The 26,073-nt window shown below is 40.7% G+C and overlaps 1 protein-coding gene across 1 annotated transcript in view; it reads right to left on the minus strand.

Moving 5' to 3' along the window:
• Window positions 1-26,073, minus strand: part of GALNTL6 (polypeptide N-acetylgalactosaminyltransferase like 6) — a 1,035,585-nt gene that overhangs the window by 867,766 nt on the left and 141,746 nt on the right. Inside the window, exon 4 of the mRNA XM_030192221.1 lies at window positions 24,062-24,228. Coding sequence (XP_030048081.1) covers window positions 24,062-24,228 — 167 coding nt within the window. The remainder of the gene's footprint in view (window positions 1-24,061; window positions 24,229-26,073) is intronic.

A 26,073-nucleotide genomic window follows, 5' to 3' on the forward strand; every position in this document is an offset into this window, starting at 1 on the left:
CAGGGTGATGCTCTCCTTCTAGGAGACCTCCCTCCTCCAAGGTAGCACAGGGGCTACCTGACTGGAGGTGGGACTTCTCTACAACATCCCTGTAGGTCTCCTCTATGTACCTCTCTGTCTCCCTCAGCTCCATCAAGTCTGCTACTCTAGCCTCAAGAGAACGGACACGTTCTCTGAGAGCTAGGAGCTCTTTGCATCGGGCACACACATATGACACCTCACCAATTGGGAGATAATCATACATGTGACACTCAATGCAAAAGACTGGATAGCACCCCTCTCGCTGCTGGACTGCTGACTCCATCTTAGTGTTTTTTGAGTTTTTCCGTAATTTAAAACTTGCTAAAGTATTAAGGATATCAGCCTATCACTAACTTACAGTTCCTCCTTTAAACCCCAATCTTCAAGTTCCGAAAGCACAAGCAAAATTTGTTCACTTACCAGAGAAATATCCTCTTCTCCCAGAGGCCCCGAGTGGATCGGAACGGACCTGGGAGTCACTCCGGTGAAGGCTCCGAGGATATGCAGATGAGCTGCAAGTCCTCCACGGCACCTGAAAAGGCAACCGGTGGGACAGCTGGGCACCTCTCAACCAAGAAAAGGCTTACCAGGGGTTAGGCCGAAGCCAGCATTCCTCCCCCTGAGGGTCACCTGATCTTGGCTAAGAAGTACCTGATAGTAATATAACAGAAGGCATTATTAAACATTTCTGGATATATGTGGGGAGTTTCACATGTGTTGATCTCTGTGGTATATCTTGTCAAAGAGATGGGTCTTCAGTTGTTTTCGAAAGTTGGTCAGTTCATAGATCGCTTTTAGGTTGCGTGGCAACACGTTCCAGAATTATATTTCAAAGAATGAAATTCTGATGCTAGTGTGCATTAAATCATTTTATATTATAATACTGCTAGGCAGTGCAATTTATCCCTATCATCCCAAGCAGCATGGTGGGGAGGGGGGGGGGGGTGGAGGTCTGTTGAAAGAGCCAGCTAGGTGTGCACTGCCATTGCCATAAACACTACCTTCTGCTCAGAAACTGGATTTGGAACTGGAGCCTACCAAGTAGAGCAGCTAAGAGCAATAATATGTCCCCTCTGAGTGCTGATATGGAAGCCATGCCCCCTTGCTTTTGATAGCACTGCTGACACAATATCGGTCAGATTCTATGTATGGTGCCTAGAAAGTAGAGACCTGCACGGGAATGGGGTTGGCGGGAATCCCGCAGAACCCGCGGGATTCCCGCAAGGACAGAAGCAGTTCTGCGGGGATCCTGTGGGGACAGAAGAAGTTCCTGTGGAGTTCCCATGGGGACAAAAATAGTTTCTGCGGGGTTCCTGTGGGGACAGAAGCAGTGTATGCTGCACTTGCACCAGCCTCTTACCTACTGAGTATCAAATTCTTTGAGTGCGGTCTCCTCCTCCTTGCTTTAACAGCACAGATGCGGAAAGTCTCCATTAAGGAGGTGGTAGAGACACACATGGTGACGAAATTCAAAAAGACGTGGGATGAACACAGATGATCTCAAATTAGAAAATGGAAGTTATAAAAACCTAAACTTAAATGGCTGCATATTTATGAATGTGCCAAGTGATGATTAGATGGCAACTCCGGCTGTGATGTCCTAGGGCCAATACCAGGCAGACTTGTACGGTCTGTGTCTCATATATGTCAATCTGTTTTAGGATGGGCTGCAAAGGGCTTAGACAGCAACTTTAGTAGCTGGAACATGTGGACAGTGCTGGATAGACTTTTACGGTCTGTGTCCCGCAAATAAGAAGATGAATAGGCTGGAGTGGGCTTTGAGGGCAACTCCAACAGTTGGAACATAAGGATAGGGCCGGGTGGACTTCTATGGTCTATGTCCCAGAAACACCACAGAAAGACCATAATCAAGTATATAATATCACATTCATTGTTGATTTAATCAAGAATTGATAATGAATGTGATTATTGGGCAGACTAGATGGGCAGTTCCGTTTTTATCTGCTGTCACAATGTTACTATTAATCATCTCTGCTTCTGGGCTGATGCACAGACCTCAGCTCTGACACAGGCATGAACATTAGATGTCACCTGACCTACTAGCGCGTGCATGTGGCAACCTCTTAGCACACAGTGAAAGTGAATCAGAGACAAGTCTTACATGTGTACACCACAGTGTTCCAACTTCCAACTTCCATTCCCTCCTTGCCTGCAGTGCTGCGGCTCGAACCGAGAGAGAGACTGAGAGAGGTGACTGGAATTTATTTTTATGTACCATTAAATTCTTGCAGGACTGGGTGGGGACAGGTGGGGATGGGTTAAATTATTGCGGGGATGGGTAGGGACAGGTAAGCATTCTGTCCCCTTGCAAATCTATACTAGAAAGTCCATCTAAGTGTACTCTATAAGGGGCACCTATATTTAGGTGTGGTATATAGAATACGCTAATTGATATTCTAGCACCTACAACTATGTGCCTCTATTTACACCAACAAAAATGTGCCTTAAATCCTGGCACGTAGATTTAGGTGCATTGAGTCATATTCTATAACTATGCATGTAAATTTTAGAATGTCACAAAATGCACATTTCCCTGTCTATAACCACACCCCTTTTTACCTTTGCGTATTAGAATTTAGGCGCAGTGCATTACAGAATATGCTTAGCAAGTTATGTGTATAAATTCTAATTATCGCCAATTAGTGCTCATTATTGCTTGTTAAGTACTGTTAACAATACTGATAAGCTTGTTAAGCCAATTAAGTTACGTGTGTTGTTAGAGAATACGCTTGGATTTTAGCGTGGATTGCTAGGTGCACTATATAGAATCTGGGGGCATATGCAGTTTAGAGGCATCTATTTAAAGAGAGCCTGTTGGACCTGACAAAGCAGCATGCCCTTTAGTAAGCTCAGGAAAATGCCATTGGAAACAATTGAGATTTCTATAAGGATACTAGGTTTTCAAGGTTCTATAAAGAGAAGGGAAATAAAGGGATTTGGGATTTAGCTCACACTTTTTCAGTAGTAGCTCAAGGTAAGTTGCATTCAGGTATAGTAGGTAATTTTCCTGTTCCTGATCACCTCCTTGCAGGTCTATTGCTGGTGTAACTATATTAATATAAATGTTAGTCATGCTGATGCAGGTTACACTAATATTCTATAAGGGAATCCAGGAACCGGAATGCCATTATGCCATCGGAGTGGAGGAGTAGCCTAGTGGTTAGTGCAGTGGACTTTGATCCTGGGGAACTGAGTTTAAGTCCCACTGCAGCTCCTTGTGGCTCTGGGCAAGTCACTTAATCCTCCATTGCCCCTGGTACAAAATAAGTACCTGAACATATGTAAACCACATTGAATGTTGTTGCAAAAACCTCAGAAAGGTGGTATATCAAGTCCCATTTCCCCTTCCCTTCCCCCATTATACAACAGGAGATGCCCACTTATAGAATTGCCTCCAATAGGTCTGGTGATGTCTGTCATGAACTCACCTGTATGTATGTTTCTTTTATTGGATCTTTTTTTTCTGTGGTTAGATTATTCCTGTGACTTGCTTAGATTCCTCATTGATACAAGCGGGATATAAATGCTGAGAATAGAGCAGAAATGCCTTTTCATGTGATGAATGCTTGTCTGGCATGTTCATGTGACACTTGCTTAAGTTTCCCCTGATTTGTCCATGTTCCAACATTTCTAGAGTCTCATGCCCCATCCTTTCATCCCTCTCGGCTATATCTCTCTATGCTGTAGAGGTTCCCATTCAGTGCTTTTATTTTATTTTTGCATGCCATGGAATGTGACATGTGTTTTGTGTTTCCAAATGTGTTTATTTTGTACATATCATAATAAGAATTAACCTTGCTTGGTACTTAGGCTGTGATCTCAGACCCCTAAAACGTACTGATAGTGTTTATCTTCTCTTTTGCTTTGTGTCAGAGAAAGCTTACTTTTGGAGCTCTTATGGCACTGGTTCCCAAACCTAATCCTGGAAGTACCCCAGCCAGTCAGCTTTTTAAGATACCCGCAATGAATATTCATGAGAGAGATTTGCATGCACTGCTTCCACTGCATGCAAATCTATCTCATGAATATTCATTGTGGATATACTGAAAACCTGACAGGCTGGAGTGCCTCCAGGACCAGGTTTGGGAACCATAGTCTTATAGTATAGCATGTATAGGTGATAGGTTGAGATTCACGTGGAAGTTCTTTTTTTAATCAGGATGGTCACACTTAAGACAACTGAAACTATGTAGATGCTTTTCTGGCTAATGTTTTTCTGATTTCATCTCTGAATACTTGATAATTCTGTGGAAGAGCCATGCTACTTTAGTTTTTCCTTTGTATACAAAGGTCTCTGAATAGTACCTGCCTTGCTGTTTATCTTTATTCTTGTTTGGTTGCATTGGTTTCTCTCTTCTGTACAGCCTGCTTCTGCATTCTGTTTTCGTGTCTGATAGTATAATTTCTTCTCTTTGAATCTGAGTTTCTTCCCTTCTCTTCTTTTTACCTCTGACTGAGACACTGAGTGTAAGTGTTACATGTGTGGACAATTCCCAGTAATACATAGTTGCAATCATGAAGGGAGGCTATGAATGAGAGAATAGGCAAAGGGAACATGATGTGAATAATTTGTTGAACTGTTTGTGCATGAACAACAATCAGAACTAACAGTAAGAAGTGTATGCAATGCAGTAAATATAACAGACGTGTTCCAACAAAGACACCTGTGTTTCCATTTTAATCTTCTCTCTACTTTCCTCCAATAGTTCATTGTTATTCCTTATGAGAGGTGTTGATATTTTATGTTTCTCATTGAGAAGGAAAATCTCTGATCACATCTGTCTGAGTTTAGTTCCTGATCCTTGCAAAATAAAACAAAATAAAAGAACAATACTTGGAGCCTGCTGTTGAAACTACATTTTCCATGCATAGGAACAGAGTTGAAAGAATCTCTTTGAAAGTAACCCAATTTAGGCGGATATCACGTGATCTCATCCAGCATGGATGTCTAGGGCTCTATCTCCCTCCGGCTTTCTATTTTTTGGCATTGTTAGCAGCCTATTTCATCTGAAGTAAAAATTTCATGAGCCTGAAATCTTAAAACCATGGTGTCTAAATCAAACAAGAATGATAGTTCATAAAGAGCTCTAAACATGAGCCAACTACACTGGAAAAGGCCCTGCAATCACCTCTGCCATGTGACAAAATGGATTCAATTGCCGATGATATCAAAGTACTTCACGTTTTCATGCAACAAAATCTACAACTACTTCTGAAATTAAACTAGAACAGCGGTATCTACGCAGATGCCACAGTTTAATGCCAGACTGGAACTCCTTGAAGAATGTATGTCTATTCATGATAATCTGCACACAGAAATGCAATGCAAATGAAACAAAATCAAGATTGTGCAGTGAGATGTTGAAGTTCGCTCTAATAGAATGCGTTCACACGCAAACATTTTGGATGTATGATCAAAATAACTGAAGGATGCATTTACTTGTTAATAATTTTGGTGCAAGAATTAAGACTGATAAGGAACCTTGTAATACACAGAGTGTTAGCTTATAGGTGAAGAAGAGCTCAGTCGAGTATGAATAAATGATTGTATGCATGTGCATGATGTAAGAAAATAGTAGGTAGGAAGCACTACTTGCATATATGTTCACAACATTGTTAAGAGAATAGTAAAATAAAGATTAGATAATATCTTTAAAGCTGAAAGTGTACTGTTACGGGAGGTAATAGATTCTAATAGAATATGGAGAAATAACCTTTGAATATTGAGAGTACCAGAGAATATTGATGGTAAATATATGATTAGTTTTCTGCAAACCTTGTTGGTGAATGTGGGTGATCTCCCACCAGAAACAGTATTTGATATAGAACAGGTTCATCGAGTGGCACCGTGGCCTACATCTATTAAAATCTACCCTCGCCCAATTATTGCAAAATTCATAAGGCATAATCAGGTTTTGTCTCTCTTAGCTGTTGCATGCTCTAAATCACCTTTAATGTATGTAGAGGCAGAAATTCTCTTGGTTCCCAATTTTTCCAAGCCTACTGCTAAGAAGAGGAAGTTATTTCTGGACATGCACCCAAATTAAAAGCAATTGGTGCTCAATACAGCTTGTTCTGTCTTGCCACCATGTGTGTCATGTTCCAGAATTCTACCAAATACTACACCGATTCATGTGACTTACAAATTGCTAGCTGCTGACTCTTCTGGCATACGGTGACTTTGTCTCTGTTGTGCTGTTTAGTTTTTGCTTGTGCTTCACTGTTCTTCAGTGCTTGTTATACGATATTAATTAAAATGGCTGCTATTGCACTTCATGAATGTTTTTGAAATATGTCGGGTTGGTCCCTCACATGCACTTGGTCTGGATGCACTGCTCCAATGATACTTGGCACATATCATGCACTAACTGATAATTACGCAGTTTGCACAGGTCCACTTAGTGCCTCCTAACTAGGAGGTGCTAAATGCTTCAGTACTAATTGTGACCAAGGCACATTAATGGACATAAAATACGCTGTTACTTCACAGATAAAGTAAATTATAAATAAAATCTCTTGGGATTCGGGTGTTATCTTTATACAGACTTATTGTTGACAGGTCCCAAAGTCACAGCATGCACATCCTAACTGAAGTGTTACATAGAGATGTCAATTTACCCAGGTTGGAGACTTTTTGGCTAGTCCTGGCTAAATCACAAAGCAGTATGGGATTTGTAGTGCTTGATCCTGCCCATTGAAATCTGTTCTGCAAGTCCCATAAATATACCAGGATGAGGTGGTCAGAAATCCAGGACGTTCCTAAAATCTACAGTCTAGAACTGGGTATCCTGGCATCTCTGGTGTTACATAAATCTTGGCCTTGCCCCAGCTAGGCTTCAGGATTCTTACAAAATGCCAAGATAAAGCTTTACCTCCCTTAGTTAAGTACCTGATAGCAGTGTTCTTAAATGCAAGACTCAGGGGTCATAGACGGCCCCCAGAGACCTCTAGAGTGGCTCTCATTGTCTTCTGGCTTTTGTTTTTGATTTTTTTTTTTATTTTGCTACTCTGTCTCTCTAGTCTAGCTCAGAACAAAAAGGAGAATGTGGATGGGGGAGCTGTGCGCTTGAAAGACGTGCTATTACTCAAAAGATAACAGAGAATGCTTTAGGAAATGCTCAGAACCTTGAGGATACCCTCCAATAAAATTTGAAAGTGAGCTGGTGGGGATGGATATCATTGACACCTATTGGTCAAGGTTATGTGCCCCACATGGGAAGATTTCTCGGCTTTTTATCAGCTCCTTAGAATCCAAAGTAGCCCTAGCTTAAAATTAATGAAGACCACTGGCTTACACATACTTAAGAAAATTAATGGAAACACTTTTAAAACAGAATAGTAAAGTTTTTGGAATCCAGTGGATTACAGGACCAGAGGCAACATGGTTTCAACAGAGGCAGGTCTTATCATACAAATCTGATTAATTCCTTTGACCAGAGAGTTGTATTGAGGGAAAGTGCTAGATGTGGTATATTTAGATTTTAGCAAAGTCTTTGACACAGTTCCTCATAGATGACTAATAAATAAGCTGAGTGCCATCGGTATGAGTCCTAAAGTGATTGAGTGGCTAGGAACTGGTTGAGTGGAAGACAGCAGAGGGTAGTGGTAAATGGAGCTCATTCTGAGGAAAAGGATGTTACCAGTGGTGTGCCGCATGGTTCGGTTCATGGACCAGTTCTTTTTAACATTTATAAGCGATATTGCTGAAGGGCTGTCTGGTAAGGTTTGCCTCTTTGTGGCTGAAACAAAAATCTGCAATAGGGTAGACACCCCTGATGGTGTGGATAATATGAGGAAGGACTTAGGGAAGCTAGAGGAATGGTCTGGAATTTTGCAGCTTAGAATTAATGCTAAAAAATGCAGGGTGATGCATTTGGGCTGCAAAAACTAGAGGGAACAGTAAAGTTAAGGGGATAAAGGACTTTTGTGCACAAAAGAGGAGCGGGACTTGGGTGTGATCATATGTGCTTACCTTAAGGTGGTCAAAAAGGTAGAAAAGCCGATGGTGAAATCTAGAATGATGCTTGGGTGCATAGAGAGCAGAATGGCTAGCAAGAAAAAGGACGTGATGATGCCCAGTATAAGACTCCGGTGAGATTTCATTTAGAATATTGTATACGATTCTGGAAACTGCACCTTCAAAAAGATATAAACAGGATGGAGTCGGTCAAGAGGGCAGCTACTAAAATGGTCAGTAGTCTTTGTCATAAAGCATATGGGGCAGTGGCGTAGCCACAGGTGGGCCGGAGTGGGCCAGGGCCCACCCACTTAGGGTTCAGGCTCACCCAACAGTAGCATACGTTTAGTGGTAGCTGATGGAGATCCCAAGCTCCATCAGCTGAAGACTTCCCTTTGATGGTAAGCCAAGGTGGAAAGAATCGTTTTCTCACCAGCTGAGATATTTTTTTGGTGGTGGTGGTGGTGGTGGTGGTGGTGAAGAAGACTTGGTGCACACCCACTTCTTGTCTAGGCCCACCCAGAATCTGTTGTCTGGCTACGCCCCTGAATTATGGTGTCACGTTTGTGACTGTTTTCCATGTGGGTGCTCTCCTTGCCCTCTGGTGGCCAGAACTGGTGGCTGCTATGGACTGTTTTCTGCTGTCTTCCATGTTCCAGACTTCAGTGAGTCCGGTCCGGATTTTCCAGGTTGCCAGATTTGCTCTGCTGGTTTGTCCTGGAACATCACCCTTACTTGGCTGGTGATTTACTGCAGCTGTGGGTCAGCTGCTGAGGGGCTTATTAGCTTCTGTGAGCCTTGCTTGCCTTGGTATCAAAGGTCATCCTGAGTTCCTGTTGGTTCGTTGGAGTTCCTGCTCTGCAAGTTTCCTGTGTGTTTGACCCTTTGCCTGGACCTGGACTTTGATTTTGCTTTCTGCCTGCCTAAAAGACTCTGGTTAGTTTATGGATTACCCATATTTGCTGCCTGCCCTTTGACTTTGCTGTGCAACTGGATATTGTTACTGTCTACTATTAAAGCCTCTTCTAGTTATATTCTGTGGTTCCTGCCTGTTGTGTTCAGCACTGCTTTCTGCTTGGGTGATTTGCCTGCCGCTGCCACACCTTGGCAGTGGCCCAAGGACTCACAATTTCAGAGACTGGGTGTGAGCCCTGACAGAATACCAAGGCCATGAGCTCGGCAAGTTCATCCTCCCAGCCTGGTTTCCTGCCTAAGACTTTTTTCTCTGTTGGCACACTGGGTTTTAGCCCTAATGCAGCTCCTAGTTCCAGTTCGGATTTCGATCTCGACCCTGTTTCTGACCTTGATATGTTTATGATGCTCCAGGATTACCGTGTTAAACTGTGGTTGGATCCATCTCTAAGAAAGAGTCCTGAAGCTGCGGTTGAGAGAAAGCGGCGGGAAGGCTCTAGGTTCTTTGAAAGCCCATTTTTTGCTATTGATCTTTCTACCCTGCTCTTTGAGTATCGCTGTAAACTTTTATTGGATCCAGCCCTGCGGAATACTCCTGAAGCCGATGCGGAAAGAGAGCGCCTGGCCCACCTGCCATCTTGGGAGCCTGCTTTGAGTTCCAGCCAAGCTGCTGAGTCTATGCTGGGTTCCAGTTCCTGCCCAGCTGCTGAGTCCATGCTGAGTTCCAGTTTCAGCCACGTTTCTGAGCCTGTTTTGATTTCCAGCCCAGATGAGCCTGAGTCTGCTCTGAGTTCCAGCCAAGTGCCTGAGCCTGCTCTGAGATCTTGCCAAGCTTCGGAGCCTGCCCTGAGTTCTAGCCAGGCTTCTGAGCCTGCCCTGAGTTCCAGCCAAGATATCCCTGAATCTGCACTGAATTCCAGCCCAGTGCCTGAGCCTGCTCTGAGTTCCAGCCCAGTGCCTGAGCCTGCTCTGAGTTCCAGCCAAGATGAGGCTGAGTCTGCTCTGAGTCTGAGTCCTAGCCCAGATGAGCCTGAGTCTCTCTGAGATCCTGCCAAGTGCTGGAATCTGCTCTGAGTTCCAGTCAAGCTTCTGAGCCTGCCCTGAGTTCCAGCCCAGTGCCTGAGCCTGCCCTGAGTTCCAGCCAAGCTGCTGAGCCTGCTCTGAGTTCCAGCCAAGTTCCTGAGTCTGCTCCGAGGTTGAGTTCCAGCCCAGCTGTTCCTGAGTCCGCTCTGAGGTTGAGTCCCAGCCGAGTTGTTCCTGCCTTGAGTCCCAGCCAAGCTGAGTCTGCCTCGAGTTTCTGCCAAGCGGTTCCTGAGTCTGGCTCGAGTTTCAGCCGAGCGTTTCAGTCCAGTTCTAAGTCCAGTCCGAGTTCCAGTCCTAGTTCCAGTCCTGAAGATCCTGAATCCAGTCCGAGTTCCAGTCCAAGTTGCAGTCTTGAATCCAGTTCAGGTTCCAGTCTTGCCTCCAGTCTGAATTCCAGTCCAGCTACCCCGGTCACGTTTTGAAATTCCTCCGTCGGTTTCACCATTGTTATCCATGGAGACCGGAATCTCCTCTGGAGAGTGGGTGGGGGGCCTTGAGGAGGAGGTACTGTCACGTTTGTGACTGTTTTCCATGTGGGTGCTCTCCTTGCCCTCTGGTGGCCAGAACTGGTGGCTGCTATGGACTGTTTTCTGCTGTTTTCCATGTTCCAGACTTCAGTGAGTCCGGTCCGGATTTTCCAGGTTGCCAGATTTGCTCTGCTGGTTTGTCCTGGAACAGCACCCTTACTTGGCTGGTGATATACTGCAGCTGTGGGTCAGCTGCTGAGGGGCTTATTAGCGTCTGTGAGCCTTGCTTGCCTTGCCTTGGTATCAAAGGTCATCCTGAGTTCCTGTTGGTTCATTGGAGTTCCTGCTCTGCAAGTTTCCTGTGTGTTTGACCCTTTGCCTGGACCTGGACTTTGATTTTGCTTTCTGCCTGCCTAAAAGACTCTGGTTAGTTTATGGATTACCCGTGTTTGCTGCCTGCCCTTTGACTTTGCTGTGCTACTGGATATTGTTACTGTCTATTATTAAAGCCTCTTCTAGTTATATTCTGTGGTTCCTGCCTGTTGTGTTCAGCACTGCTTTCTGCTTGGGTGATTTGCCTGCTGCTGCCACTCCTTGGCAGTGGCCCAAGGGCTCACAATTTCAGAGACTGGGTGAGAGCCCTGACATATGGGGACAGACTTAAGATCTCAATATATATACAGTATACTCTTGAAGAAAGGCAGGAGAGGGGAGATACGATAGAGATATTTAAATACTAATAGAGCATAAATACCCAGGAGGCAAATCTCTTTCAACTGAAAGGAAGCTCTGGAATGAGAGGGCATTGGATGAAGGTGAAAGGGGATAGACTCAGTAATAACCTGAGGAAATACTTCTTCATGAAAGGGTAGTGAATTAATGTATGGGCATCCCAGTGGAAGTGGTGAAGAAGAAAACAGTACCCGAATTAAAGAGAGTTTGTGAAAAGTACATAGGATCTCAAAGGGAGTGATAGGGAGAATAGATGGCATTGATGGGCAGACTGGATAAGCCATATGTCTTTATCCGTCTACATTTTTCTCTGTTTCTCTGTTTCTTTCTGCTTTAGGGCTGTCTCTCCCTTCCCTGGGGTTCTCTGATTTGACTGTGTTCAGGAGTTTTGTCTGGCTGCTTAAATTATACCCTCCCTGCTCTGCCCTGAAGGAATCATGCCTTCTCTGCTCTGTACTGCTGGATCTGGTTTCTTAAGGTGTCTCCATGAGGGAATGTTGTAAAGGAGAACTAGTGACTTCCTATACAATCCATCACAACACCACAAAATGTTTCAAACTGCCTAACATTGGCATTTTATTTTAAACTATTTGACAATTCGTGTAATGCAATCAACCCCATATTATATTGGCAGTTTGTCTAAAGAGAGGACAAGATGTTCAGAGTTAACTGTCTGTTTTGGTGGATTTTACATTTTTCTTCTCTGCAATTTATTGTGTGCTGAATGGTAATTGCCTCTGCGGTGGTCAACAATACCCAGATAAATTCATTCACTTTAGAGTGTCAGTCAGTAAAATACTGTCAAGTTCTCTGATTGATTAACAATTTTTCTTCTAAGTAAAATTACTCCCTTTTCTTCTGTGGAAAACAAATTTTTCCTTGAATGATTTTTAAAGTATCTTAAACAAAATATTAAACATAAGACATTAGAACACTTTGGGGCCCTTTTACTTAGGCGAGCCAGTTAATATTGTGTATCTGGATTTTCAGAAGGCGTTCGACAAAGTACCTCATGAAAGACTCCAGAGGAAATTGGAGAGTCATGGGATAGGAGGTAGTGTCCTATTGTGGATTAAAAACTGGTTAAAAGATAAGCAGTATAAAATGTTTTGTACTTTTTTGGGATCTTGCCAGGTATTTGTGACCTAGATTGGCCACTGTTGGAAACAGGATGCTGGGCTTGATGGACCTTTGGTCTTTCCCAGTATGGCAATACTTATGTACTTATGTACTTAACAGAGAGTAGGGTTAAATGGTTAGTATTCTCAATGGATAAGGGTAGTTAGTGGGGTTCCCCAGGGGTCTGTGCTGGGACTGCTGCAATTTAATATATTTATAAATGATCTAGAGATGGGGGTAACTAGTGAGGTAATTAAATTTGCTGACGACACAAAGTTATTCAAAGTCTAAATTACAAGAGGACCTTACGAGACTGGGAGACTGGGCGTCTAAATGGCAGATGACATTCAATGTGAGCAAGTGCAAAGTGATGCATATGGAGTGGAGGAGTGGCCTAGTGGTTAGGGTGGTGGACGTTGGTCCTGGGGAACTGAGGAACTGAGTTTGATTCCCACTTTAGACACAGGCAGCTCCATTGCCCCATGTAAGCCGCATTGAGCCTGCCATGAGTGGGAAAGCGCGGGGTAAAATGTAACAAAAAAAAAAAAAAGAGGAACCTGAATTATAGCTGTCATGCAAGGCTCCATGTTATGAGTCATGGTCCAAGAAAGGGATCTAGGTGTCGTCGTTGAAGATACGTTGAAACCTTCTGCTCAGTGTGCTGTGGCGGCTAAGAAAAAAAATAGAATGTTAGGTATTATTAGGAAAGGAATGGAAAACAAAAATGAGGATGTTATAATGCCTTTGTATCGCTTCATGGTGCGACCGCACCTCAAATATTGTGTTCAATTCTTGTCGCCGCATCTCAAAAAAGATATAGTGGTATTAGAAAAGGTGCAGAGAAGGGCGACGAAAATGATAAAGGGGATGGGACAACTTCCCTATGAGGAAAGGCTAAAGTGGCTGGGGCTCTTCAGCTTGGAGAAAAGACAGCTGAGGGGAGATATGATAGAGGTCTATAAAATAATGAGTGGAGTGGAACGGGTAGATGTGAAGCGTCTGTTTATGCTTTCCAAAAATACTAGGACTAGGGGACATGCGATGAAGCTACAAAGTAGTAAATTTAAAATGAATCAGAGAAAATATTTCTTCACTCAACGTGTAATTAAACTCTGGAATTCGTTGCCAGAAAATGTGGTAAAGGCGGTTAGCTTAGCAGAGTTTAAAATACATTTGGACGGCTTCCATAGACCATTATTAAATTGGACTTGGGGAAAATATTTCTGGGACAAGCAGCATAAAATGTTTTGTACTTTTTGGGGGATCTTGCCAGGTATTTGAGACCTGGATTTGCCACTGTTTGAAACAGGATGCTGGGCTTGATGGACCTTTGGTCTGTCCCAGTATGGCAATACTTATGTACTTATGTACTAAGGCGCGTAGGCACCTATACGTGTCCAGCGCACGTCATATTGGAACTACCATCCGGCTACCACATGCCCCGGGCTGTAATTCCATTTTGACATGCATCCAAAAAACACTGTAGAAATTTTCTACCACATGGCGCTAGCCCAGCGATAATTGGCAGTTTATGTGCACTGACGCTTACCGCCTGGCTAACATGTGAGACCTTACCGCTAAGTCAATGGGTGGCAGTAAGGTCTCAGGCTGAAAATAGACGTGCACTGATTTTAATTTTGCCGCATGTCCATTTTCAGCCACAAAAAAAGCCTTTTTTGCAGGTGCACTGAAAAATGGACCTACACACGTTCAAAACACGCACCACCAGCGCAGGCCATTTTTTGATGCGCCTTAGTAAAAGGGCTCCTGTATTCCAAATATTTGGAATATGCTGAGCAGCAGAAACCAGTTTTATATTCACTTTATGATTATATATCAGACAATTGCATATGTAAGAATATTTTATTCACTTAATCCAAAATTTATATTCTATATATTCCAGGCTACACAACCTGCTCAAAGCAGATTCAATAGTGCATACATTTGCAAAACAGTATATGCATGTTTAATTAGATAATTGGACAGTTTGTTTACAGGAACAGTTTCATTTTTATGAAATTCTGAAACATTCTTCTCTACCTGGAATCATTCTTTAGGTTTGGGAAGAATTTGAGCAATGAACCTGATAGGGTAATTTTTCTATAATCGTTTTTACACATATGTGTCCACATCTACAGTATACTTAAGCTGTGTCTTATAAAATACTGACCCTTTAAGAGTACGTGCTTTGACATGATGGTACATACTTTGGTGATAGGTGCATACCGGGGTGGAGTTTGGCCAGACTGTAGGTGGAGTGTGATTATAAAATACACATCTATGTATGTACTTAAAAGTTATAGGTGCAGACATTTACACATGCAGCAGGGCAGGTGGCCCCTTATATAATAACCCTTCTGATATCTTAGCCAGATCTTTTTAGTGCTGCACATTTTTTATATAATGGATCTTGGTCTTATTGGAGTTTACTCAGGGCAGTTCTGGTGCCTTGAGGCAATTTCCACTTTCATGTTGCTACTATTTGGGTTTCTGCCAGGTACTTGTGACCTGGATTGGCCACTGTTGGAAGCAAGATACTGGGCTAGATGAACCATTGGTCTAACAATACGACTATTCTTATGTTCTTATTTGTCAAAGGTGCCATTAATTGACAGGTAGGCACCTATGTACACTAACTTCTATTCTATAAGGTAGTACCTAAGTGCCAAAGTGCCAACTGCAAGGAGGTATACATATGGGTGGGTCATGAGCATATCTCCCAGTTACCCATGTAGTTTATAGAATACTATAAATTATGCACCTCACTTTGCACATCTAGGTCCGCCATCTTTTACCTCCCATTGACATGGTGAAAAAGGGCATGCCTAATCATGGGCATGCCAATGCTGACGTTTGCTAGTATTCTATATGTTGTCGTACTCTCAAGAATTTTTTTATTAAAATAAATCCAATACTTGGATTAATTTTGTATTCGCTTATGTTAATTTTTTTTGTAATTCCCAGGGTATGCCCTTGTTCTATATTTAGTTGTGATCCACTTTAAACCTTAAGGGGAGTTGGTGGAATACAAATGCTGTATTAGATTAGTTTAGATTAGATATTTGAATCTTTGTGCCAAGATGCCATTATAGAAATGGCACTAAGTGCATGGTATTGTACATGTATGTTAAAAGGGGCATGATGTAGGCATTCTTTAAGTGGTGTGAGGGCAAGACTTATATTTACAGGTGTATTCCCTATTTCATATACGGAATTCATGTGTATGTCCCAAAAAGTAACATCAGGACTTACAGGGGAAAAGGAGAAGCAAAAACCACCATAAGTAAGCAAGATCAAGGATAACAGGTCTCCTTCCATTATACATGGCTTCAGCTAGCCACCTCAGAGATGGAGTTCGAAGGGTAGGGAATAAATTATTTCTTCTGTGCAAAGTTGGTGTAGTAGCTCTGTTAGTCCACTTTTAAAGATCTTAACACTTCCCTAATGCAGACATTGCTGAAACGTAGCCATGTTGGGCTTTTATGTACAAGATGGGTTTTTTATGTATGAGATGGTTTACCAATAAAGCAGACTTCTACCATACTGGTGTTTTGTTTGACTTCATAAAATGGAGCTGTTGTCCTCGATCTTGTTCTGCATCAGAATTTACACCTCCACGTTTACATACCTAGTTCTGATCATGGAATGACTCCTGTAGTAACCAGGTAATGTGTTCTCTTAATCTTCATTTAAGGAGGAAGCTATATGTTAATAGCTACTATTAAGATGGGTTACTTTACTATTAACCCAGGTAATTAACTACTCTAGGTCTCATTGCATAAAAAATGGAATATGTGCTAAAATAACCCATCTTAACAGTAGCCCATGTTGATAACTAAGAGGTCCATTTACTAAGGCGTGCTAGCGTTTTTAGCGTGCACTAAATGCTAGAGACACCCATAGGAATATATGGGTGTCTAGCATTTAGCGTGCTCTAAAACGTAGCACACCCTAAAAACACTAGTGCAGCTTTGTAAAAGACCCCCTAAGGTTTTTGTGCTGTTGTGTTATGGATAGTGTCTTTTAAAAGTTTGTGCATGCAAAATCATTTAAACACACATTAACCTATGAATTCATATGCATACAGATGTACTGCATATGTTAAAAGTTCTAATACACATTAAAACATATTAATTAAAATGAATGTCTGAAATGAACTAAAATAAAAATGCCCACAAATTTAGAAAAAAAGTGTTATAACACTATCATTCCATTGCCCGCCGCATTGAGCCTGCCATGAGTGGGAAAGCGCGGGGTACAAATGTAACAACATAAATACATAAATAAAATGCCAATTGTCACCATTAACAAATTGGAGGAAGCATAAAACAACAGGACTATGTCATCTTTTTCTAGAATATACAAAATCATATAAATTTGCAATGAACAAAACTAAGAAGAAATTTAACCAGGCCAGTACATTCCCATCTATACCAAGCACTTCACTTTTATTATCTTAATATCAAAATATGTCTTTATGAAAACCATTTAAAAATACATTAATGCACTTAACTTAGCTTATCTTTGATCAATCTCCAAACCCCAATTATGTCATATTAAAGAAAACAAATCAATTTCTAAGTTTAAACCCCCTTGGGCTACAATATCAAGAGTGAAGATCCATTGCTGCTCCTTAAAATTGGGCAAGGACACACCGTCACTGCCTTCAACCCTCCAAATTACTTTGCTCTAACACCCACCAATGCATATTTTGAACAGTATGATTTTTCTCTAGCCAATGGTTTACTAGAGGAGGCTATTTATTCATACAAGCTATCCGTGACTTATGCTTTGTTAACCAAGGTTTTGTTGGTCTGAAGGTTCTTCCTATGTAAATTAGCCCACAAGGGCACTGTATAGCATAAATTACAGAGCTGGAATTGCAATCAGTGTTGTCCCGAGAAATTACTCTAATGTGTCTCAGCGTGTCCTAGCTAGAACCTGGTATAGCAGTATCACACCACTGACAATGACCACAACTTTCATGCCCCCTAATAATAATGTCTTCCAAGGCTAAATAATCTAATCTTTTGTTTGACAAAAACTCCCCTATAGTCTGCCCCCTCTGATAAGCAACAATGGGAGGTTCCAAAAACCATTGGTGAATCTGTAAGTCATTCCAAAATTTATACAGCAAGGAAACCACCAAGGATATGTGAGTAGTGTAAGGAAAAACTGCTTCTAATCTATCCTGTAAGCATGTCGTATTATACTGCAATAGCACCTCATGATGGACCATTTTTGCTCTATAATATGCTTTCTTTAAAACTGAAGAAGAATATCCCCGGGCTCTGAACCTATCCTATAAAGAAATAGCATGAAATTCAAATTGCTCATTAGTAGAGCATATTCTTCATATCCAAAGGAACTGATTAATGGGGAGGCTCATACACAATTTATAAGAATGGAAACTACCAAAATGCAATAGAGTATTCCTATCCACTTCTTTCCTATACAGCAACACTATTGGACTGAATCAAAAACTGAAAAACAGTAAAGAATTTATCATAAAAATACTAAGACTTAAAAAAAAAAGAATTTGTCATATACTAAACTGTTGTAGTGACTCAAAATCCCCCTCACAGATGAAGAAAATCATCCAAGAACCTTTTCCAAACCCTGATAAATTTAAACCAGTTAGAAGGATAAATTAACTTTTCCTCAAACTCAGCCATAGCTAAGTTTGCCACAGAGGGAGCTAAAGGAATCCCTGTGGACACTCAGAGGCTTATTTTTGAAAGAGAAAAACGCCCAAATTCCGACCTAAATCGGGAGATGGACGTCTTTCTCTTGTGGGTGCCCAAATCGGTATAACCGAAAGCCGATTTTGGGCGTTTCAAAACTGCACTCCGTCGTGGGAACACATAAAGTTGACGGGGGGGGGGGGGGGGTGTCGGAGGCGTGGTGAAGGCGGGACTGAGGCGTGGTTATCGGCTGAGCAGAGATGTGCGTGCTCGGCCGATAATGGAAAAAAGAAAGGCGTTTTCAGAGAGAATTTAGGTCACTTTTGTTGGACCCGTTTTTTTCACGAACAGGTCCCAAAAAAGTGCCCTAAATGACCAGATGACCACCGGAGGGAACCGGGGATGACCTCCCCTGACTCCCCCAGTGGTCACTAACCCCCTCCCACAAAAAAAAAAACGAATGTTAAACACTTTTTTCCCAACTTGTAAGCCAGCCTCAAATGTCATCCCCAGCTCCATGACAGCAGTATGCAGGTCCCCGAAGTAATTTTAGTTTAGTTAGTGCTGTGCGGGACCCATGCAGAGAGGAAAAATCGGAAGAAAAAAAAAAACAAGCAAGTGCAGTCAGGGACGTCTAAATTACCAGGATAGTAAAAGGGGGAATTGAACCAGCAACCTTCTGATTACAAGCTCAGTGCTCTAGCCAGTGCACCACTGATTAGATGTCCTTCTCTTTCCATTAATTCTCTCCAAGTTTCTGTCAGCCAATCACCGCTGTTTAGCTGACACAGATGTCAGCTAAATGAGCTGTGATTGGCTGACAGAAACTTGGAGAGACTTAATGGAAAGGGAAGGATGTCTAATCAGTGGTGCACTGGCTAGAGCACTGAGCTTGTAACCAAAAGGTTGCTGGTTCAATTCCCCCTTTTACTATCTTTTAATTTGGACGTCCCTGACTGCACTTGCTTGCTTGTTTTTTTTTTCCTTCTGATTTTTCCTCTCTGCATGGGTCCCGCGCAGCACCAACTAAAGTAAAATTGCTCTGGGGACCTGCATACTACTGTCATGGAGCTAGGTATGATATTTGAGGCTGGCATAGAGGCATCTCAGGGGGACCAGTGCACTACGAATGCTGGCCCCTCCCACGACCAAATGCCTTGGATTTGGTCGTTTTTGAGCTGGGACGCTTCAGTTTCGATTATCGCTAAAAAACAAAAACGCCCAGCTCAAAAAACACCCTAATCCAATGTATTTTCAAAAAAAAAGATGGACATCCATTTTTTTCGAAAATACAGTTCGGCCCGCCCCTTCACGGACCCGTTCTCGGAGATGGATGTTTTTACAAATGGGCGTTCATGTTCGATTATGCCCCTCTCAGTGTTGTCAAAAAATGTTCCCTGGAAATAGAAATAATTTTTTGTGACTATGAGTATAGCTAATACTCTGTGGAAAGCCATGACCTTCCAAATTCCTCTCAATCACCTCCAGAGCAGTATCTTGTGGGATTACTGTGTATAAAGACACAACATCCATAGTTATTAGCAATGAACCAGGATGAAATTGAACATTTTCTATAACATTCAAAAACTGGGTAATAGCTTGGAGATAAGATTTAATTATCTTCACTTTGGGTTGGAAGAAATGGTCCACAAACTGACTCAATGGTTCCAACACTGTTTTGCAAAGAGACACAATGGGGCAACCCAGTGGTCTAACTAAATCCTTTTAGGCACGAAATAAATATGTGATGTGTTGGGACTGGTAGCACATAAAAATCCCATTGTAAGACTTTGTAAGTCTAAGTGCTTTGAAAATACACCTCTATATTACCCAATTGACGTTGGGCCTCCACAAATATGTCTAGTTTTTGTACAGTAGTGGCTCCATCCTTATCAGCCTTCAATATTACAAGCTATTGGTTGTTTCAAAGTTCATTCAAAGCCTTCCTCTAAGAAGCTGTCATATTATGCACTACATAAATGATAAAATTGTTTTTCTAACTTAGTCAACTCATATAAAACTAATCTCTGGAACATAACAATTGCTGGATCTAAAGGTCTCGGTGGCATCCATTTGGAGTATAATTTAAAGAGGGACACATCTACATGTTCAATTACATATTCAAAATATTTTCAGAGATGTAATTTCCAGAAAATCTGCTATAGAGCAATACAAGTCTCAAAGTTTACCACCAGCTTATTAATTACCTTTTGATGTGCTGTGATGGTTTCACAAGTTGATTTCTCATTTTGTTGATATGTGACACAAATTAATATATAATTTTTATTTTTATGTTGTTGCAACCTTTTCTAATTGAAGTTTTTGTGATAATTAGTTTTCCCAAACTTGGTATTAGTACAGATTAATATGCAACAGAAGTACAAACTCAGATAAAACACCATAACATCAAAGATCAAGAAATGTATTACACCATTCCACAGCATTCACTCTAAAAGCCTTCCTACGTCAAATCTCTTTTTTCATTCTCTCTCTACCAAGTTACTTTGTAAAGAGTGTGATTGGCAGTTTGGGGTATATTTAACCAATTGCTCATACAATAAAGTTGAATTTTTTGTCTGTAGCAAATTAAAAGTTAAAATCACCAACTTAAAAATATAATGTTCTTTAACAGGCAGCCAATGTAAAATTCACAAAAAGGGTGAAGCACTATTACTTTTTTAAAGATCTGTAAAATATCTAAACAACAAAAAGAGGGACACAAAGCTTACACAGAAAATCAAATGAAAACAAAAAGGGTGGAAGAAAAATGTTCCAGGGTAATCAGAAAAAAAAAGAAGTCCAAGTTTATAAAACGACTCTTTAATCTTCAGTGAGTGATCAAACAGGTGTACCGTCTTGATCTGCCAAAGGCGTAAACAATCCTGACCCAACATGAGCTGTATTTTGGCATAAAGTCTTCCTCAGGGGTCACCATATATGAAATTCAGACAAAATGTGACTATACAAAATGCCAGGCTTTAAATTAATCAAATGTCAAAGTGCATCAGAGTGGACTACTAATCAAAAAACAACTGACAAACTGTATCCTAGGCAAGACATCCTTTTGTTTTCCAGTAAAATATCTAGCCAAAATAATTTGTGCTTCCTCCAGTTTCTTCATTAACTTAGCAGATAATTCCAGATATAGACTATTATGGTAGTTCAACGAGTTCACAATCATATGGGGCAATTCTATAAGCTGGTGCTTAGAAGCCACATATGTGTCTCAAAGGCACCATTAATTGACAATTATAGAATAGTGCCTATTGTACATAGGTACCTAAGATAGCACCTAAGTGTCATAGTACCTAACTGCAAGGGGGTGTATATATGGGCAGAGCATATGTGGGCCATGGGTGTGTCTCCAAAATCCATACACAGTTTATAAAATATTATAAATTACACACATTGCTAGGCACACCTAGGAACACCAACTTATGCCTTCCATTTACATGGCATAAGAGGACACACCTACACATGAACCAATGCCAATATACACTAATACTTTATAGTGGAATCTTGATGCCAAGATGCTATTATACAATTGGTGCTATGTGCATGGCATTGGGTACCTACATTGAGGTGCCAATTTATAGAATTGCCCCGTTAGTTTGCTTAACTGTTCTAAATAAATTTGTTTCCAAAAGTGGACATAATTTTATGGTCATTTTAAAATATATGTTTTATACTACTTGTGCAATATGTTGCTGTGCAATAAAATCATCTAAAATTACACGTAAAAGCATTTGATCTCCAGCCTCCACCTGAAAAAGGGTACTATGCCAGTCAGTTTTTCACAAACATAAAACAATTGACTTTGACACATTCCATACTAATCTACTTGCCTTAAACTGGACTCCTATCTTCTCTATACAATTTAAAGGGGTGTACAGATGTAAACAACCATCTCAATCAATGGGTAACAATAATGTATTATCATCTGCATAGACATATAAATATAAACCAAACTGACTGACAATTTCCCAGTTAGAGACATTAAAGAATAGCAGTGATAATAGAACTCCTTGAGGAACATCCCATCTCAGTATGCCCCAACTTAGTACAGTATAACATTTAAACTCTCAGTGGTGAGTTGGGACTTCATTGAGGTCCACTTTATAAGATCTTTGGTTACTAGACCAAAACTAAACTATAGAAGAAACCTCTTATATAGAAGGGGAGTATATGGGATAGAATTGGAGGGATTAAGGAAGAGAGCTCTGTCCATGAAGAGCAAGTACAATTTTGGCCCCATCTCCTTCATTGCTATTTCAACTCTCTCATTGCAATTATTGAATCACAAACAGAAGAAAAGAACTTCTCTTATCATCCAAGCTCAGATTTCTCGAAACTGAAGAACTCTATGAATACTTTTATGGGTTAGTCTTTGTTTTTATAGACCAAGGAAGCAACGACTATGATTGCAAACTTATGATTCTTGGTTGATACTATTCCATAATACAGAAAAAGGAATAATATATAATCAAATTATAATCACAGCATGAATATTCATTCAATTAAAATGCTTCATGCATGAAAATATTAGAACAGAGTGATAGCTAAGAAAATACTGAGAACTGTAAACTTTTAAATAGAGAATAAATAATACGGGGCTAGATTCTATATATGGCGCCCGAAAATTCAATTCATAAAAAAAAAATACCTAGGTGTATTCTGTAAAGTATGCCTAAATTTAATAGAATAGGCTTATATTTCCACGCAGTACGTAGAATAATGCCGAGCACCTCTCCACACCACCAAATATAGTTGTGGCCATTTATATAAATCTTGACACCTTAAATTAGGCGCAGAGCGGGTGAATTCTACAGCAATGCGCATTGAATTTAGAAATGCACATGCCCTGTCCATAGCCATGCTCCCTTTTCAACTATGCGACTTAGAATTTAGGCACACCACATTACAGAATACACTTAGGGTCCCTTTTACTAAGGCACGTAGATGCCTACATGCATCCACCATATGTCAGATTGGAACTAGCGCCAGGCTACTGCGTACCCCGGGCAGTAATTCCATTTTTGACGCATGTCCAAAAAAACACGCAGTAGAAAATATTTTCTATTTTCTACCACATGGTGTTTAGCCGGTGGTAATCGGCAGTTTATGCACTGACGCTTGCCACCTGGTTAGCGTGTGAGACTTACTGCTAAGTCAATGGGTGGCGGTAAGGTCTCCGACCGATAATGGACGCATGCTGGTTTTAAACTTTGCCACAAGTCCATTTTGGGCCACAAAAAAAGGCCTTCTTTCCAGGCGCACTGAAAAATGGACCTGCATGCATCCAAAACATGCGCTTACACCAGTGCAGGCCACTGTTCGGTGTGCCTTAGTAAAAGGGCCCCTTAGCGAGTTCTGCACGTAAATCTTAATTTTATTTATTTGATATTTGTATCCGAATCCAATTATTCTGCTCTATGTGGCTTACATAAGTAATAAACAGTAACATCCAATTAACAGCGATGATTAGCTTGTTAACCGATGAAGTTACGCACATTGTTATAGAATATGCTGTGCGGAAATTAAGGCGCCATATATAGAATCCTGGGGATGATACTTAAACATCTTCAGCAACAGCAATATACAGTGTTCTAGGCTGAATAATACAGTTTAATTTATTAGATTAAATTTTTGGACAACATATACAGAATGAATTCTAAACCATTCATGCTTCCAATAACAAATGCCTCTAACAATCTTGAAACAATGCAACAGAAATAACCCAATTAGACAACAAATACTGCTTTTTAAAGCATACAATTTGATATTCAACTATTTTGGCAAAATCAAATGCACACACAAGGAAATAATAACTTCAAAAAAGCCCGGAGTGAAATCTACATACAGTACGGAACAGCACATTTTTAAAAAGAAACTCCAGTCATGAAAATTACACCGTAATAATCAATTTTAATACCATTTACCATGCAGCATAGGTGACATTTTGCTTCTTAGTAATGTAACATGCAGTTCTATAATTCATCACTCTTTCTCTTCTTCAGTATCTAATGTATTAAATTTCAAATAAGGTGCTATCATAGAAGACTTACCTCTGTCACTGAAGTCATCTACAAGAATTATTTCGGCTATTAGGCCATCGGGTGTCCGGTTGATAATACTGTATATAGTCCTGAGGAGTGAAGTCCACCCCTCATTATGAAATGGAATGATGATGCTGGTGTTTGGTAATTTTTCCAGGTACATTTTGTGCTTACAGCTGATAAAAGAAAAAAAAATGTATTTTAGCAGCAAACATCAATCCTTTCTTCCTTAACTACCATAATTTTCTAGGAAGAAATATAATTTAAGGGGCATTTTTGATATGATGTCTAAATCTGATTTTAGATATTTTGCTGAAAACATCCAAAAATCAAGTGGTGAACATGGTCATTTTCAAACCTGAAAAAGTCTCTCTTTTTGTTTTGAAAACAGCCATTTTCTAGACATTTTTAGATGTTTATGTTCAGTGTATTTTTCTTTTATGACCATTAAAAAACGTTTAAGGGAAAAATGTGTCAAAACAAGACATTAGGATGTATGGGGGAACAACCTTTTGTAGTAGGCTGGCCACAGAGACATCCCAGCAGAGCAATGGGGCAACCTTGGGTGCACTGCAGTGGACTTCAACTAAAAGGTCCCAGGTACACATCTCACCATTACCTCCTTATATTGTATGGTAACCCCTCCAAAACCCACCAAAAACCTACTGAGGAATCATTTTCAAGTTTGATACCAACTGCACCTTAGGAAGGATTGGCATTTTTCTCAGGTACCCAACTATACAGCACTACAATAGCCCTTAATCCTTAAACTGTCATCTTTATTTTTATTACATTTGTACCCCGCACTTTCCCACTCATGGCAGGCTCAATGCGGCTGTGGGTACAGTAGGTGTTTGGTTGGTTTTAGAAGGGTCACATTTTCCACCAGAAGTGCACTAGTTAGAGTGGGATATGGGCCTGGGTCCCCTTCTGTGAAGTGCACTGCACTGACCACTAGGCTACTGCAGGGACCTCCAATGAACAGACTGCAAACACTGACAGCAGATCAAGCTGTAGCTGAGGTGCAGCCAATTTACAAACCACCAACAAAACATCCAAGACGAGAAGACTCGGAGGCTTTTTTTTTTTTTTTGCATTAAAAAAAAAACTTTTTCAAGATCCAGGAAATAGCTTCTGTGATCAAAGTGTATACATACATATTGAGCTTGGACAAGGAATTCTGCTTGTACCAACTGGCAACAAACGTCCCATGTGAGACCAAACTGACACATGTTGCCTGCTTGGAACTCCTGTCACCAGCACATCATCAGAAGGTTCTTTTTAGTTTTAGGATGAGCAACTAAGGAACATAACATGGAACTGAACTGTGACTCTGTAGATGGTTTATTATTTTTACATAGTTTGAAATGATTGTTTTCTCACAGTCCATGTTAATAATTTTTCACAGTCCACAATAAGTTATGCCTATTGTTTAGTGTTAAATTTTAAAAAGTTATAGGATGCATTTCATGTTTTGCTTGAATGTACAAGATCTTTTAAATGAGGGTTGTGTACAGGGATGGGACAGAAAACTGTAGGGATGGTGAGGGGACAGAAAAGATTTGACTGGGGATGGTGAGGGGACTGTATCAATATGATGGTGAGAGGGTGGGAATGGAATAAAATTGGGGATGGGTGAGAATGGGAACTAGGTTATGTCTCACTAAATATATAACAAGAGGTGATCTCCCTTTTTTATATAAACATTAATATCTAGATAAGAAGGGGGACTTTCTATAGTATGCTTTATCGGAAGTATGCTATATCGGGCTAGATCTATTCAAACTTATACATTTAATTAAGAGGAAAAGGCTTTGAGAAGCCCCCAGCTTATTATATTTTTTTTAATTTTTCTTTTTTTATCGCTACTTTAAGCATTCTTGAAAAAAAAACTTACAATTTTGTTAAAAATATAGCAATAGTAAAATAACCAAACATAAGCTTAAAATACAATTAATGTGATAAACAATTATCCCCCCCCCCCCCTGTTTCCTAAGTTGCACTACTGGCTGCCATGAGGC

This window comes from Microcaecilia unicolor, chromosome 2 (assembly GCF_901765095.1).
Source record: "Microcaecilia unicolor chromosome 2, aMicUni1.1, whole genome shotgun sequence".
NCBI classification, from domain to species: Eukaryota; Metazoa; Chordata; class Amphibia; order Gymnophiona; family Siphonopidae; genus Microcaecilia; species Microcaecilia unicolor.